Raw genomic sequence first — 16,741 nt, forward strand, 5'->3', positions numbered from 1 at the left:
TTTAATAGGTAAAGCAAAAGATGCACACGCAAGAAAAGCAAAACAAGGAATCAATTCCCTGCTTCCCAAGGGCAGGCAGGTGTTCAGCCACCTCCTGGAAAGAGAGGCTCCATCACACATAGCAGTTACTGGGGAAATCAGTAACTCCAGATCTCTGTCCCCTCCCAGCTCCTTGTGCACCCCCAGCCCCTCACTGCTGGCTGGGGTGAGGAGCAGAGAAGGCCTCAACTGTGTGCAAGCACTGCTGAACAATAACAAAAACATACCTCTGCTATCAGCACTGGTTTCAGCACAAATCCAAAAGAGCTCCATACCAGCTACTGCAAAGAAAATTACCCCAGCCAAAGCCAGCACAACTCTCTATTTAACTATTTTAACTAATAAAAATTTGCATTTCTTCTGTCCTCTTTTTGTTATAAGGATGCCAATTCCAACCCCTAGTTAGTAACTCCAGCCTCTGTAACTTGCTGAAGAGGTAGTGCCATACCTTATGCAGGCTGTCCCATGTTCTGAAAACATGTCTGCTCAGTCATCCAGGAAAGCATCCTATTACCACTTTTTCCTTTCTTCCTTTTCTTGAAGTGGACAGGGTAATTCAAAGCCCCTGTTGTTGAGATACCCTTGTGGCACAGGTGTTTTCTTGTGGGTGTTCACCTTCTTAAATTGACAATTCACTTAACAGTAGTTTTTCCTCTGTGCTTTGGCAGCAGTGAACACTTTGGAGACACAGTTTAGTGGCAGGGTTGGCAGTGCTGGGTTAATGGTTGGCCTTGATGACCTTAGAGGCTCTTTTCCAGCCTAAGCATGATTCCTTCAGCAGCAGCAGCAGCAGTAAACATTTCAGTGAGTAAAGTAGGTACCTCAAACAGACACGGGACAGAGGAAGATTACACCAGGTTTAGTGCTTTACATGGATCCCTCCTGACTGGAACTGGTTTGGCTGTTTATTGTGAAAATCATACAATTCCCATAGCCTAGCTGAGGACAAGACAGAGATGCAAATACCACTAAAGGCAAAAGGCCAGCCATGTCCTGAGGTGCATCAGGCACAGTATCTCCAACTGGTTGAGGGAGGTGATTGACCTGTTCTGCTCCATGCTAGTGCAGCCTCACCTCAAGTCCTGTTAGCAGTTTTGGGCACCACAATATAAGAAGGACAATAAACTATTTAAGTGTGTTCAGAGGAAGGTGGCCAACCTGGTGAAAGGCCTCAGGGGGAAGACTCAGTAGGAGCAGCTGAAGTCACTTGGTTTATTCAGCTTGGAGAAGTCTGAGAGGTGAACTCAGCACAGCCCAGCAGCTTCCTCACATAGGAGGTGCTGAGCTCCTCTCTCTGGTGATCAGCAGCAGGACACAAGAAAATGGAATGAAGCTGCACCAGAGGAAATTCAGATTAGATATTAGGAAAAGGTTCTTCAAAGAGTGGTGGGTCACTGGACCAGGCTACAGGGAAGTGCTCATGGCATTCAGCCTGTCAAATATCAAGAATCATCTGCACAATGATCTTAATCATATGGTTTAGTTTTAGGTAGTCCTGTGAGGAGCAGGGAGTTGGAATTGATGATCCTTGAAGATTCCTTCCAGCTTGAGATATATTGTGATTCTAAGTAAGACAAATGGAAAATATTAGCAACTCCATGGTCTGGCATTCCTAGAAGTAATTTTTGCTTCAGCATCAGGCTGAGGTAGAGGAACAACACAGCAAAGAGGAACAATACACACAATATCCACCTTCAAAGAAGCTGGAGCTTGTTACAGAAATTAAGGGGAGGATGTGGCCACGATAGAAACTTCTGGGACTTCTGGTGGGAGGGGAACTGCAGAGTTCAGAGATTCATATAAGCACAGATAAATTGACAACAACAGATAAAACAATTCATTTTACCTTTAAAAATCACCCTTTATATTGTAAGACAGGTATTGATAAATATTATTACAGAGAGTTGCTGATATCTCATCTTTTACAAGTTGTAGGCCGTCAGACAGTCATCAGCCAAATAAAATAATGCCAAGAAGATTGAGGAAAGCAAGTTAATTGCTGCAATCTATGCAATCTATGTAGATACTGCAACACAGAGGATGAGCTGAAGGATCTTTTTATTTGCTAAAGTCCAAGTGTAATTTGTTTATATCCAGTAAAAGCATTTTCTACCATTACTGGCTGAGGAAGGTGGCCATGCAGCTTAATATTAATGCTTCAGTGACACCTACACACGTGCTCTTCCCAAGTGTGACAATGCAGAATGTCCCTCTACTGAAGCTCAGCTTTGAGAACAAAATCCTTTATTAACACCCACAAGTAGAAGTTAAAGCTACAACTGTATAACAGTCCCCCTCCCCTAAGATAACTATAACATGACCATGATCAACTATAAAGATGAAACTAAGGGGAGCATGAAAGATCTAAAGAGAAAGAGTAAGTTTAAAACAAATGAAAAAGAAGAAGGGACTGAAGAGTCAGAAAAGAAGGAAGCTTAATACAGGAGTCAGAAGAATGTGGAAAGAAAACTCTTCTCCCCAAAATCAAAATAGTCCATTTTCATCACCAGTGAAATCACATCCAGGAGGTGTTTCAGTATTTGTGTTTCGAGGGTCAGCCACCTGGATGTATTCTGGAGGCATCTTAAGAATTTATTGGTTTGGAGCAGCTACAGCTGAACCATCACTGCTGGAGTAAGCCCTTAACATGATCCCTGCCCCAACATGGGCACTTCAAGAATGCTAGGAATTACAACACAGTTTTATAAATCCATGGTATAATTTACACCTCGTACCATGTGTTCAGGTCTGGCTGCTCTGAGAGACTACCAGAGTGTTACAGAAGAATATACAGGCCTTGGTTCCACCCTTTCTATGTAATCCATACTAACTAGAAGAATGCAGAAACAAATTCAGATAGATCTAGTTTTTAGGTAAATATTGTGTAGCATGCACATCACAGGGTATATAATGAGACAGAGAGGAGGTTTCTATAAGCAAGTCAAGGAAATTCCAAGGTAAGAGTGTTTTAGGCTGTGGTTCCATGGCAACCCAAGCCAATCTAACTGGTTCTTTCACTCCCATCGCTCTCTGACCCCTCTCAGGAGCTCCAGCCCTTCCATTTCACTCCCTGTAGCACTCAGCTGACCCTTTGTGAGGCCACCTCAGCACAGAAACAAGGCAGAGCACCACACCGGCAGCTCTCCAGAACATCAAGGAGTTTTCTGATGCACTGGTGAATGGGAACAGCTCAGCTCAGGCTCAGGTACACTGGAATCGGTGCTAGAGGCAAGAGGGATCAGCAGCCAGCTGCTCAGACCAAGGCTGCTGTGGAATCCCAGCCTGCACATTCATGAGACCATCAATATCTGTGGTGGGTAAGGAGCTATTTGCAAAGCAGCTGCTTGCTCTGCTAAAACCACGGCTGCTTCTTTGCAGGGTTTTACTCACGTGTCGCCCGGCTTTGCTGTGTGACCAAGCACAGAAGGCTCGCCTCTGGGCACAAACCAACAATCCCTGATGAAATTTGTTTATTCCTTTGGTTCCTGACCTCAGCTATATGGGAGCACTGCCGCAGAAAATGCTTTTAAAAAAAACCTCACCCTGAACTGTCGATCACTGAAAGGTCAGTTTCCCTCCTGCCCCCAAATTTAAAAGCTATCTTTTAAGGCAATTCAAAGCAGGACACTGAACTTCACACGGACGTGTCTGAGGCATTAGTTCATCCCCCTGCCTTGCTGACTCCTTACCGGAGCAGATGCCTTTGGAAAGTAACATTTTGAGCCGCACACAGCTTGCCAGAGCTCATTTGTCAGCGCCCCGAGGCGAGCCTTTCATCTCCCAGCCACACAATGATAGCAGAGCTGCAGTAGAGGTGGCTGTATTTACATGCATGAGCAACCCAGTTAAAATGCATATTTCAGCTACAGGAACTCTCATTTGCTCACTACCAGCCGGCACAGCCATTCAGGAGGTGTCCAGAAAACTCAACCCATCTGCAAGGAGCCAGTCTTTGGAATCTTGCTGGAAACACACGCCTGTAACTCAAGAAGGTTCTCAGTAAAGGCAGGACAGTGCAGACCAGTCCTTTCATGAACAGAAGAACATGTCTTCTAGACAAAAAAAACCCCAACACATACACAGCTTCAAAAGAAATTTAAAAAAATTAATTTTTTACAAAAATCAAGCTATCCCAGGCCTCTCGGTATGACTGATGTTTTAAGTCCTATAAAAATTACTAAGAATTGTCACCAAAAAGGCAACAAAAGAATGTCGCACAAAACCAAAACTTGCTAAACAAAGCAAATTATCCTCAGAGCTGGTCTTGATTTAAATGGAAAAGACTTTCATACATACCAGCATTACAGTTTATGAGAAACTCTCTACTCTTGGTTTTGTAATCCAAACATTCACAACACCCAGGAACTGTCTGTTTGAGGAGTCATAATGGGTCGAGCACACTGGCTCCTGCTAGAAGACCAGGCACTTCCACACAAGAGCACTCAGAGATGGCACTCAGGGCTTAAGATGCTTTTAGAATGGCAAAAAGTAATTGCATTCCCATCACAGGACTCCAAGAACACACCCCTACATCTACCTTGGCACAGGACATAAGAACTTACCTTCACCAGAAACAAAGATTAAGTTCAACAACATGGGCCTGGACTTGCACGAAGGCATTCAACTCTGCTATCATGCCATGACCATGATTTTATTTGTTCAGTTCCCACAGAGTTCAGCTTTACATGGTCCAGTTTAAGCCCACATTCTCCCAAGAGCATTTATCCTGGTGGAGCCAGTACTGGGCACACACACAGGCTTGCATAATAAGCAGGGGTTAACTACCAGGCTTTGCATTCTGCTGAGTAACTAATCTGCTGCTAAAATACTGTGGCATCATTCTCATCTCAAAAATAACATTTCTACAGACTAAAAAGCCCACATCTGTCTCTAGTCTGTAGTGACTCAAACACTTCAGCCCAGCATCAGGGTGGGGAGGCTTATCTGAAAGCCAGCCTGAAGAGTCTACTTAGTCTAAAGATCTGCTTATGTGAAAGTAATTGGAGATGAAAGGCATGTTTTTATGTCATCCCCAGCAACAAAGACAATTCAACCGTTGCTTGTATTTAAATACCAATCCTTGAACTCTCAAAGCTCTTTTAACAGATAAGATCTCTGTAAACGAAAGTTGTGTTGAGTCACACAGCATCTACCTTTAAAGCAGTATCGGCATTTCAGAATAGACACCCCCACGTCTTGAAGAGCCAATCACTATTAACATAAGCAAGGAATTAGATGTAGTTCTTCATAGACTAGTTTCCTCTAAACTAAAAAAACAGCAAAAAAAACCCCACAATAACTTCAGATCCTTTAAGACAGTTATCTAACGTTGGGGTTGGGATTTCACTTGTGGAATTTATTCCCATTGAGCTACTAGGAAGCACTGATGGCTGGCTACTTGAGACAACAGGGAGGTGGCCAAGCCCAGGGGCAGCTGCTGGTTCTCTCGGCTTTTGGAGCCGCTGCTTGGGAAGGGAATTCGCTGCTGCCTCCAGAGCCCAGCCCAGAGCTGTTTCTTCTTCTGTGGGGTGAGCCTCTGTTCGTGAGAGCAGCCACTGTCCCGGGCCCTTATTAACACCCACTCAGTAAAAGAGGGACCTATTGCCGTGTGCTCGAGTGCCCGGGATCCTGAGCTGGCCTGTCCCTGCCCTGCCGGGAACCGGGCCGCCGCTGTCCCGCCCCGCCGCTGCTCCGCCGCCGCTCCGGGTTTCTGTGCGCTGCAGCCCCGCCGCTCCAGCCACAGCTCCGGAGCTCCTGGGACATCTCGTCCATCAGCCCGGGACTTCTGCTCCTTCCTGCCCTTCCGGCCTGCTGCTCCTCTGAGTCCTGCTGGGGCACCGGGATCGACTGCCCCAGGGCCTGTGAAGCAAAGCCTCTGTCCCATCCCTTCCCATCCCGGCCGAAAAGGCTGTCAGGAAGTTCCCAGATCTGCTTGGTGTTAATGCCAGAGCTGTGGTTTGTTTGCCTTGTTTCACATACTAGTAAAGAACTGGTATTCCTATCCTCATATCTTTACCTGACAGCCCCTTAATTTCAAAATTACAATAATTCGGAGGGAGGGGGTTTACATTCTCCATTCCAAGGGAGGCTCCTGCCTTCCCTAGCAGACACCTGTCTTTCAAACCAAGATATCTAACAAAAAGACTCCTCAGATTTATTTGATCAAAACAGCTTTGCTTCAGTCAATTAGAAGGTCCCTCAGCACATAGCACTGTACAAAGAATACCAGTTTTCAGCAAAGCTTCTACTCCCTAAGGACACCCACCAAAGCTCACAGAATCTTGAAGGATCTGGACTTGTGTATAATCTGCAGCCTAGGAAAGTTTACCAGCTTAATTTTCCATGTACTTCCACTTCAGATCCAAACTTTGTTTAAAAGGTAGTTACAGTATAATTCCTGTGAGAGGTTTGTCCTCCCCCAAGCCAGAAGGGAGATAGCACAGGTGGGTGAGGTAACTGTTTCCATCCCTCTTCCAGGTGATCAAAGTGAGGAGATTCATAGCAGGATGAACACCTAAGAACCTAAAATGACTTAATCCTTTAAAATCAGCCTGCAGTAACAAGCGATCATCCCAGTCCTACTGACAGAAAACACAGTATCTTCACATTTGTTACAGTAAAATGCTGAGTAAAACGCCACTTTTATACTGCAGGAAACTTACTGAGATGAAACATAGTTCTTTTATAAGTTAAAACATTTTTAAAAGCCCCTGTTTGGCTTTGGTTCCGTTTTGCATTTTGACAGACTCCAGCACCAAAACATCCAGTTTTCCAGAATAAACTTGTCACTCCTAGAAGTTAGGTCAGGACTTTAACAGGAAGGCTTCTTTCATAGGGCTCTCTAAAACAAAGACCTGCGACCAAACTTCTCCCTCCTCACTTCGACAGATAATATAAAAATCTTCATGCACTCCAGAATACAGCTCTACAGTGGATTACATATGGAGCAGCTCAGGGTTCAAACCACTAAAACTGGAAACAGAAGTGGTATAGCTGCACATGAGAGAGCTCAGACACAAAGTCTGCCTAAGTGCCTTGCACAAAGGAAGAACTGAAATCAAGACACACAGGGAACCCAGAAGGTGAGAACACCAGAGAAACAGAATAAATTCCATAGGTAAACTAACCCAAGTTCTTGGAACAATAACAAGACCCCTATCTTCTTATTAAACTTCTCTCACAAAACAGAACAATTACTGAAGATAACTAACAGGCAGCAACAAAATTAGCCGTAGCAGGGAAGAGCATCCTATTTTTTTCAATCATTCCACTTCTGCAAGAGTCACCTGTCAGTGCACAGCCTGCCCATGTGGCCCTGCCCTGTTTGCAGCCTGTAAATGGCACCAGTTCCTGGCTGAAGACAAGGATTCTCTGGCAAGCTGGGCTGCCCAATCCAGCCATTTGGGTACTGTGAGCACCCCTCTGCTGCAGCAGCCACAATAAACTGATTTTTTAATCACAAACCAGAAGACACATTCGAGTAGCTGGCAACATGATGGACCAACTCAGTGAATGTTTATTAGGGAAGTGATCAGTGTACATAAGCACACATACTCTCAGCAAGAGTACAGGCATGAGAGAAACAGAGCTTGAAATTCAGAGCTTCTCTACTTCCCCATGAACACTGTATGGACATGGCTGAAAATTCCAGGACAAAGTTATGAAGCACCTGTTTTTCTAAAGAAGTTTCCATACAATCTAATTTTTTTTAAGCAGCAGCTTTGTAATATTTTCTTTTGCATTCTGTCTGCACAGAACCACTCTAGTTTTTTCTGAGTATATGAAGAACAAGCGTAACAACACATACTCTTAACAAGTAGCAATAGTATTTCCCCAGGGTTTTAGGGAAGTAATTTCTAAATTTAGAAAAGTAGGAATGTGTTCCCTTGACTGTTTTGCTTGAAAACAGCTGCTCTGATATACAGTGCCGTAACTGCTCCTTCTCTAAAACCTACTGGAGTATAAAGCTGAAGCCTTTCAGCCACTTGGTACACCCAGTCTCTCCACTACTATATTGCAAATATTAGGAAAGTTATTTGGAGCACCAAAAAAAAATTTCAGTATTACAGTATCTCATGAAAGTTTAACAATGAACAGAGATTCTAGCCTTCTCTCTGGCTTTATTTATATTTCAAAAGCCAATACAAAAATGTTACACACATACCAGTCACTGCTGCAGACTAGAATTTTGAGCAGTCACCAGGAATTTGGTGCTGCAGCATTTTCCAACAACTTTCTATGTTCAGCTGAAAGGGTACTCTAATGCAATATTCAAGCCTGGTGGGTTTTTTCTAAGCTTTTGGCAAATGTGGAAAGTCCACTGCTTCCCAGTAGCTCCATTATTTTTATGTAAGTGACAGCAGGTAGCTACTTAAGTAGACTGTTTTGTTATATATAAATGCCACTACAAGTACGGTCCTGCTTTACTTTTGTGGCTTGGTTTAACCCCAAAAAAATCAGTTCTGAAAGCACCTAGTCATACCAATAGCCTAATTACATGAAAATGTTCATCTGTTTTCAAGTATGCATAGACCTAGTCAAAGCAAGTATCAATTTTAGCTACTGGATTTCCAAACAAAAAGCTTTTTTACAAGAGACAATTAAGGCTTCCATCAGCCTACCAGAGATTACTGTGAGAAACACATCTAAGATACAGGAGCATTGGTCTATTTCTGACCGTGGTATATAAGGATTTATTAAGCTATTTTCATCCATTTATTCATTTGGCTGACATCCACCTGCCACATGCAACATTTGAAAATGCAGTTAACAAGCTGTTAGAATAAGGAATCTGGATAGTGTTTGGTTGGATATTTTCTATTAACATAATAGGCAAGAGCTTCTAGAATTTATCCTGTTGATATACTTCAACTCTGCCTGAAGCAAGGATGGGAAAAGAAACCCCTACTGGTACAAAATAGTTCAAGTTTGTAAAAAAGCCACTGACTGCTTTTCAGTAACAGTATTTGCACAAGCAGAAAAAAACCTCCCAGTTTCTCACAGATCTCTAGCAATATTCAAGTTAAGTTCTATTTTAATTTTTAAAATACAGAAGTTTAATGACTTAGCCAGTATAAGAGTTCTACAAACTGTATCATGGATAATGTTGTACATCTTATGACTAAGAGCAATGCCAAAAGCTAGAGTGCTGCCAGTGACAGTGGTAATACAAATTGGCAATTTCAATATTTCAGTTCAGAAAACATGTTATTCTAAACCCAACAGATTTATATAATGTATGTAAATATTTATTAGACCCAGTCACCATGCTACAGTATTAGGGTAATAAACCCTCTCATTTTGAGAATACACCAGCATAAGGTATGAACACAATGAAATCTTTATGAAATTTTACAGTAACCTTCCAGAAGTATGCCTGTGGCCTATCAAATTTGGACTAACATGTTGCAGATTTAAAATATTTACTTGTCTTCTTAGCATACCTAATGTGTAAGAATAGTTGCTTAATACCCAAAAATAAATATAAGCTTTCAATTGAAAGCACTTATTTTCCTAGATTTCCAAAGTGGAGTCTGAGGGGTGAAAATGCTTCAGACTTGTCATCAGTCCACTTTAGTACATAAAAGCATCTCCTGACCCAGTTTTTCGTTCAAATCCAAAAGATTTGCTTCCAGTGAAATATGACTGGAGCGCTGATTTTATTCACAGCACTTCAGTCTGTTTCCATGGCAGCACTGCGGGATTCCTTCGCCACCATGAGTCGCATGAGCTGACTGTGGAATTTCTCAATCTTCTTCACGTCTTGTGCTTGGTCTGTTCTGTACAGCAAACACTGCAAGACAAAGTTCCTGATATCAGATTTCACTTCAACTGTGAGCTCAACTTCACTTTATCTTGTTTATAGCAGCTATACATGTGTGCTTGGAACACACAAAACAAGGAGAGCACTGAAATGCTCATTAGTTACCAGGAGGCAGCACCAATACATCTACCTTGTGTTTCCAAGCACAAACATACCTGTGTTTGCTTTCAAGCTTCTCCTTAATGCTCATGCCTCCCATATTGAAAACAGGGAAACTCATAATTTATCCTAGTTTCTTCTAGCTCCAAAAAGCTGCTAAAACTAGGGTTTTAAAGCTGTCCTTTTTTTGTGTTGTCTAAACATAGAACCAGATTTTAAACCTGAAGTTATTTTCCAATTCTTTATATTCTGAAAGCAAGTTTATTTTGCCTTTCACTGTCCTTGATGTTACACTGCCAGGGACATAAAATTCCGTATTTCCCATTGAAGGGGATCTCTATCCTAAGCAAAACCTGCTTTTCCAAGACAGCTCTAAATAGGGAACACAGCATCTGATTAAAATCAAAAAACACCCAAACACAAAAATCCCAAGCACTAAAACAATCCAATCAAAACCCTGAAACCAGTCCCCATTTTCCCCCAACTGGTGTAAGATCTTCCTGTGACTGAAAGCAAGTAAGGCAGCCTGTACCTCAGAAGAGTTCACATTTGTCAATCATCTGACTCCAACTTCCCCTATGGGATACTTCAACAAAATTACCCTTAAACTCCCCATTATTAAGTGCCCCATATTCAACACCTCACCCATGTTAAGCCCTATTACCCTATCAAGACCTGCCTTTACTGGAGTTTCACATCTCTTCCAGGCACTTGAAATTCCAATGGCAGACTACTTTTCCTGGAAAGAAGAAATTTGACTCTTTTCCAAGTCTGGAGACAAGAGTGGGGCAGAATACTGCGGCTCACCCTGGATTGCAGAAAAAGAACTCCTTAGCTGTAACATTGCTGTCATTCAGTCTCAAAATCACAAAGAAGTAACTTAACCTATGGCTGGAAGTTTCCACCACTCTGAGCAAAGAAAAAGGACCACACTCACACTAGTAAACACCTGCTTGAAAATGCTCTTGAACTGGTCAGTGTCAATCACAGACACCGCAACGAGGGAAGGCTAAGCACAAATGTTTAGAAAACTGTCAGGTACTCTCTCAAGGTAGTATCCAAGATCTCCCAAGCTGCCTGACATCAAAACACAAGTTTGTGAGTGGTACAAGCTCTAAAAGGGGAACGTGTTCAGTACTTACAGCCACATCATCTGTTACTTTGATACAGAGGTTCCCATCACAGTGTCGGTATTTGAGAACAACACGCACCTGAAACGACAAACATTTTAAGAATTAGCACTTACAGATAACAATTCTCAGAATATACTGAAGGGAATCTGCCCACATTCAGACTACCCTTTATCATAGTTATGTACTGCTCCATGTTTTCAAGCACCTCTGTGGCAGTCCTCAGCTCTGGTGCTGTGGGAGCTGTAATCCCATAGCCAAGGTGGTGTAGAAGTTGACCCACCACTTTCCCTAACACTGTTGACTGGTCTTCTAGTGGCATCAGCAAGGTCAACACTGGGCATGTTCAAAAACCTTGCAAATACAGCAACAACAGTTGCAGAGACCTTGGAGACAGCAGAATATATTATGAGTGTCATGTTGAGATGAGACACCCCCTCGCTGTGTATCACACCCCAGAAAAACCAAATGAAAGCCTGTGTTTGTATGCATGAAACACTTCAAAAAAGAGTAGCTCCACATGAAGACTTGAAAGGGATCATCTGAGTGAGGTAGGCTAAACATCACCATTTTTTCTTCTATGGCACCTGAATTGTTATCACAGTTACTCCTGCAGTCACCTGCCCTGAGCTCTAACCTATCCAGCCCCTCTGGACCCTCAAATCACCAAAGTTCTCAGAGCCACACTAATAAAAATCCACATCCTCAGTGACTGAGCATTAAAGGATTCCTCCTGAGCACAGAACCAGCCACAGAGGTTCTGTTTGCAGCCTCAGCTAACTTCAGTAACTGGAAACAAAGAAGGGTGGCATTTGAGAACATTCTGAATTCACACTGCAAACAGTTTTTATTCTACGGTGATTTGTGCTAATGGTCAACAACTTCCTTTGCTGTAAATATATTTTGAAATTCCTGTTCCACAATGGATCTCATCACAGACTGAACCTTTTTGTTTAACAAACTGCCACATTCTGACCACAGCAGCAGTGTAACAGCACATCTCCTTGTGGAGATGCAGCCCCAAAAGCCCACCAGAGGCTGCCAGAGGGAGCAGGTACACACCCAATGTATCAATAACCTGTTCTTGCAAAGGGCAAGACCTCTCAGTACCTGCCTGGAGAACACACACCCAATCTTCCACAGTTCTTGTTCTTTCTTCGGCTTCCCAGCAAGCCCAATTACAAAACTGCTGGGGCTAATTCTCGCCAAATTAACAGAAAGGTACTTGTGTTATGACAACAGGGTCTAGATAAACCCCTCAGTAACCAGACAAATTCACTGCCATGGATGGTAAGAGATTACCTTTGGAGGCCCTGTAAGGAAAGGGGGAGAGCAACTCCTGGCTGCAGTGACATCCCTCCTCTTTCATTTAATTGAATGTCACAGAGCCTAGTAAGGCAAAACTGGGCAATTTTATTATCAGCAGCAATCACATATGGTGCCTCTGTGCTAATTAAAAGGCAGACACTAATCTGCTTTAAATAATTGGATATTAATTTAATCTTCTGAAGGTTTTGCCAGTTCCCCTATTTTTGGTGAAGAAGACTAGGCCTTTTTTACAGTAGTTTTCTCAGGTGTGAGTGCCACATCGCATTTTTGTGCTGCTTTTTAGGCAAACTATAATGCTTTTTCTGAAGACTGAAGTTAATTTTAATATTTGCATAAACCATATTCCCAAAAAACGTCACTGGAAACAAGAAATAATCATAAACCGAGAAGTTAAGTCCTTGAGGAATTATCCTTTAGGGTACAAACACCTTCCAGTCTGAAACATTACTGCAAGCAGCATTGCAACATAAGAGGTAATGAAAGGACAAATTCAAATTATACAGGTTATAAACGCTATAAACTCATAAAATAAACCAATTCTTGATACTTCAGCAGAACTCTTAACCTCGGTTTCTAAGGCACAGGTACAACGTCTTTGAAGTTCGGTTCTTGAGGTTCATCCCAGCTGCCAACAACACCGTTCCCTCGGGATGTTGTTGGGGCTATAAAAGAGAGCTTCCTCCCGTTCCATAGGAAAGGATGGTGCCACACCAACGAGTAATCCCCTTCCTTTTCCCCTGAAGTCGATGAGTACTGGTGAGGCCTCACCCACGTGAGGTGCACTTCAGTTCTGGGCCCCTCACTTCAAGAAGGACGTGGAGGTGCTGGAGAGAGTCCAGCGTGGGGCGATGGAGCTGGGGGTACTCAGCCTGGGGAAGGGGAGGCTCAGGAGTGCCCTTATCATTCCCTACAACTGCCTGACAGGAGGGTGTAGCCTGGTGGGGATCGGCCTCTCCTCCCATGCAACCTCCGCACAGGCTTAAGCTGCGCTAGGGGAGGTTTAGGTTGGACATTAGAAGAAATGTCTTCATAGAAAGGGCGATTAGACATTGGAAAGGGCTGCCCAGAGAGATAGTAGAGTCACCATGCCCGGAAGTGTTCAAAAAATAACTAGACGTGGCACTTAGTGCTATCTATGGTGTACTTAACGTGGCTGCGTTCGGTCATGGGTTAAACTCGATGACCTCGGAGGTCTTTTCCAAACTAATCGATTCTGTGATTCTGTGATTATCGCCTCCCCCGTGCAGTCACCAGCGAATCCTCCCTAGCCCGACACCGCCCGCCGCCCCCGCCGAGCTGTGCGCAGCTGGAGCCGCCCCCAGAGCGCCGCTCCCGCGGCCGAGCCACGCATCCTGCCCTCCCAGCCCGGGCTGTCCCACCTTCATGGGGTCGGCGAGGTAGAGCTTCTCGGCGGCGCGGGTGAACTCTTCCCAGGCCTGGAAGTGCGGCATGGCCGGGCCCGGTCGGCTCCCCGCGGCCGCGGCAAGATGGCGCCGGGGGCGGGCGGGCGGGTGTGCTGCTGAGACGCCGCCTGCCATTGGCCCGCGGGACAGCGCCGCCCAATCGCGGGGCGCGTAACTCAGGGCTCCCGGGCCCGCCGGCCGCACGCTCCCGCCACAGCGACCCCTGGAGGCGCGGCGGGATGGCGGCAGGCGCTCCCCGCCCGCCGCGCAGGGAGGGAGTGGCGGCCCGGGCCGGGAGCCCTCGGGTGACGGGTTCGAGCCCCGGCGGAGCGCCCACCCGCCAGGGGTTGGCACCTGCGGGGCTCGGCCAGGCCAGGTACGGGCTGTCTCCGCGGTAACTTCACGTCCTCAGGCTACTGGGGACGCGGGTGGGCCAGCGGGGAGCCTGGGGGTCCGGCGGGAGGTGAGGGCAGGGCCCAGGCCGTGCACCTGAGGTGTTGTTTGCTCGGCCGGCCCTCACAGCTGAAGCAATTCCCAGGTTTTCCCAGGCTGGAAGGGCCTGCGTTTAGCTGGAGGTTGGCTTCGCGTGGAACAAAAAGGATGTGTGGGAGCCCTTCCCTGGTCTGCCTTGCTGAGGGGTGCTGAGGCATTGTTAAACTAAAGCTGCTCTTTGGGACAGAGGCTGAATAACATAGAACAGAATCATGAAATAGGTTGGGGAACTCTGCTTTTCAGGCCTGTGTGTGTAAAGCTTTTACGTAAAGCCAACTTAAAAATTCCCTTCAAAAATGAAATGAGGGAGAAAAAAAAAGATCCGAGATTTCTAGCATTATGTTTTGAAATCCCATTCCCTGCAATGATTTTTGTGTCTTTCTAGCACAAAGCTTGTAGCCAGACCCAGAGCTAAGCTCTGCTCATGTCACACAGCTTGTGCAAGGGCTGCAGTGACAACAAGCACGTAAAACTTGCAGTCTCTATTCTCTATTTCACAGGGACTCACTGAAAACCCAAAAGCTCCTGATAATGATTCATAGCTCCAAGTTTTACTGAGCAACTCAAAGCTCACCAGCTCGGCCAAACAAACTGGAAGGTTTAGGGCAGATCTGCATTTGAGGGAACAAATTATGGAGGCTGTTGCAGTCTCCACTAGCAACATGGGGAAATACTATAGCTGCAGGCTTTTTTTGGCCACAAAAGGCACAATACGTGAGAGAGAGAAAGAAGAAATGTGGCATAGAAATAAAAGGGTGGATGGGAGGTTAGGGGAGAAAAGCCAGAATAAAATTCCCTGAGTCAGTAAAGCAGAAAATAATTGTTACAGTGGGGATCTACTCTGAAAAAGTCTACAGTGATTAGGCTGACAGACTTCATAAACTGCAGCTTCTGGGTGTTATGTGATCTAAACAATTCTGGTAAAGGGCTTTGCACCAATGAATGGGGGCAATGCAGGGTAGAAAGATTTAAGGATTTGGTTTTATTTTATTTTATTTTTGTTTTCTAGAGCTGCTCACAGGGTTTAGGTGTTGATATGTCACAGAACCCAGCTTCAGAACTACAAGAATTGTCTTTCAGAGGTGCTGAGAATCAACAGATTATCAGGTGATAGATATATGGACAGAGCCTAAAGCAATCATCCCAAACTCAGAACCTAACCTGGACGGAATGGTTCTCTACTCTCCTTGGGTTTGGGTAGCTATTTATAACAGTAAAGTAGGAATTGCATTTGGTAGTGTTGTACAGATGTGTAGGGGATGTAAACACATGGTAAGGAAAGGTGTGGGGAGCACAAACTCTCTAACACATACAACATTTTGCAGAAGCATTGTTCACCAAATTTGGACCCAGGTTTTTCAGTGGGACATGGGTGTACCTTCTGAAAGAGCCTCAGTTTTGGGCTGCCCAGTCATAAACACTTTTCAGAGGATTTTAGTTTTTTTTATCTTATATGTGTTCCTTGACACAGAGGTGTTTAGGAGCTTTCCAGTGCCCAGTCATTAGCCCTGCAGTTGAGGTAATGCAACAAAGCAAGATTAAAAAACAAACCCATTGTGGTATTTTTCCCCCATAACTTAAATGATTTCCACAATCCATTTTGGGATGCAGCTTCCAATAGGCACAATTTTGGAGGTGACAAACTGCAGCAGTCAGGGCAAAGAAGGGAGTGATTTCGTAACTGGCCTTGCCTCTGAGAGAAATGGGATGTGTCACAATGACAGTTCTATACAGCCTGATACACAGCTCTGCATAGCCTGTTCCTGGCTGCAGATCTTGAGGATTTTGTCATCCCTGCCATTGCCACCACCACCTATGGCCCCACATTGTGCTGCCACAGCTGTTTGTAACTCTGCACTGGGGATCAAACCAATGCTGGGATTAAAAGCAACACCATTTTTAGTAATGCTTTTTTTCACTGAGATGAGTTTGGTTTTCTAGTTTACTATGTGGCCTTATGTACTCTTATGGTGACACAGCTGTTGAAAATGCACCTTTTTTGGTGGCAAGAAAGAATATGGGAATTCCTACTGGTTTTGTTGGATTGCCACTAAAACGAGGGGCTGTATATGAAATCACCCCTGCCCCCAGTTCCCCTGAAAGCAGGGCCAGTTGCTGAACTCTCCACAATTAAGAGAAGCTATTTCTGAGCCTCAGGGAATGTCTGATACCTGTAGTTAGTGCACTGCTGTGCTCTGTTGTTCTCCTTTTGCCTGGAGAACAGAACATTTTCTTGACATGTTTGGAAAGTAAGTCAGACCAGTGCAGCTATTCAGCTGTAAGTTGTATTTGATGTATGTCCAAAACTGTATTTTTCAAGTGAGTTCCAGTGAGTGCAGTAATAGTAGAAATCCTTCAATGGGCTTTTTGTTTAGTGAAATAAAATGAACAGTTGTTTATCACTGTGTGGAGTGTTTGGTATGCAG

At 44.4% G+C, this 16,741-nt stretch overlaps 3 protein-coding genes across 5 annotated transcripts in view; 1 reads left to right on the forward strand and 2 right to left on the reverse strand.

The window, feature by feature from the left end:
* Positions 1-11,174, reverse strand: part of EPHX1 (epoxide hydrolase 1) — a 34,938-nt gene extending 23,764 nt beyond the window's left edge. The window contains exon 1 of the mRNA XM_019005983.2: positions 11,104-11,174. The gene's annotated coding sequence lies outside the window, so the exon portion shown is untranslated. The remainder of the gene's footprint in view (positions 1-11,103) is intronic.
* Positions 7,521-13,923, reverse strand: SRP9 (signal recognition particle 9). Of its 2 annotated transcripts, XR_004496730.1 has the most exons (4): positions 13,800-13,923; positions 11,104-11,172; positions 10,641-10,769; positions 9,724-9,832 (listed from the first exon to the last, which is right to left on the reverse strand). XR_004496730.1 is itself a non-coding variant. In XM_015621660.3 (3 exons), the coding sequence occupies exons 1-3, from the start codon at positions 13,869-13,871 to the stop codon at positions 9,713-9,715; spliced, it is 261 nt and encodes an 86-aa protein (XP_015477146.1). In that variant the 5' UTR covers positions 13,872-13,923; the 3' UTR covers positions 7,521-9,712. The 2 variants fall into 2 exon arrangements, 1 of the variants encoding a protein (XP_015477146.1); XM_015621660.3 differs by lacking the exon at positions 10,641-10,769 and having other exon boundaries at positions 7,521-9,832.
* Positions 13,924-14,108: 185 nt separating this feature from the next.
* Positions 14,109-16,741, forward strand: part of ENAH (ENAH actin regulator) — a 123,919-nt gene continuing 121,286 nt past the window's right edge. The window contains exon 1 of one of the 2 annotated variants that reach the window (XM_033513273.1): positions 14,109-14,199. The gene's annotated coding sequence lies outside the window, so the exon portion shown is untranslated. The remainder of the gene's footprint in view (positions 14,200-16,741) is intronic. The other variant, XM_033513272.1, reaches the window with a different exon arrangement.

The sequence above is a fragment of the Parus major genome, chromosome 3, assembly GCF_001522545.3.
Source record: "Parus major isolate Abel chromosome 3, Parus_major1.1, whole genome shotgun sequence".
NCBI lineage: Eukaryota > Metazoa > Chordata > Aves > Passeriformes > Paridae > Parus > Parus major.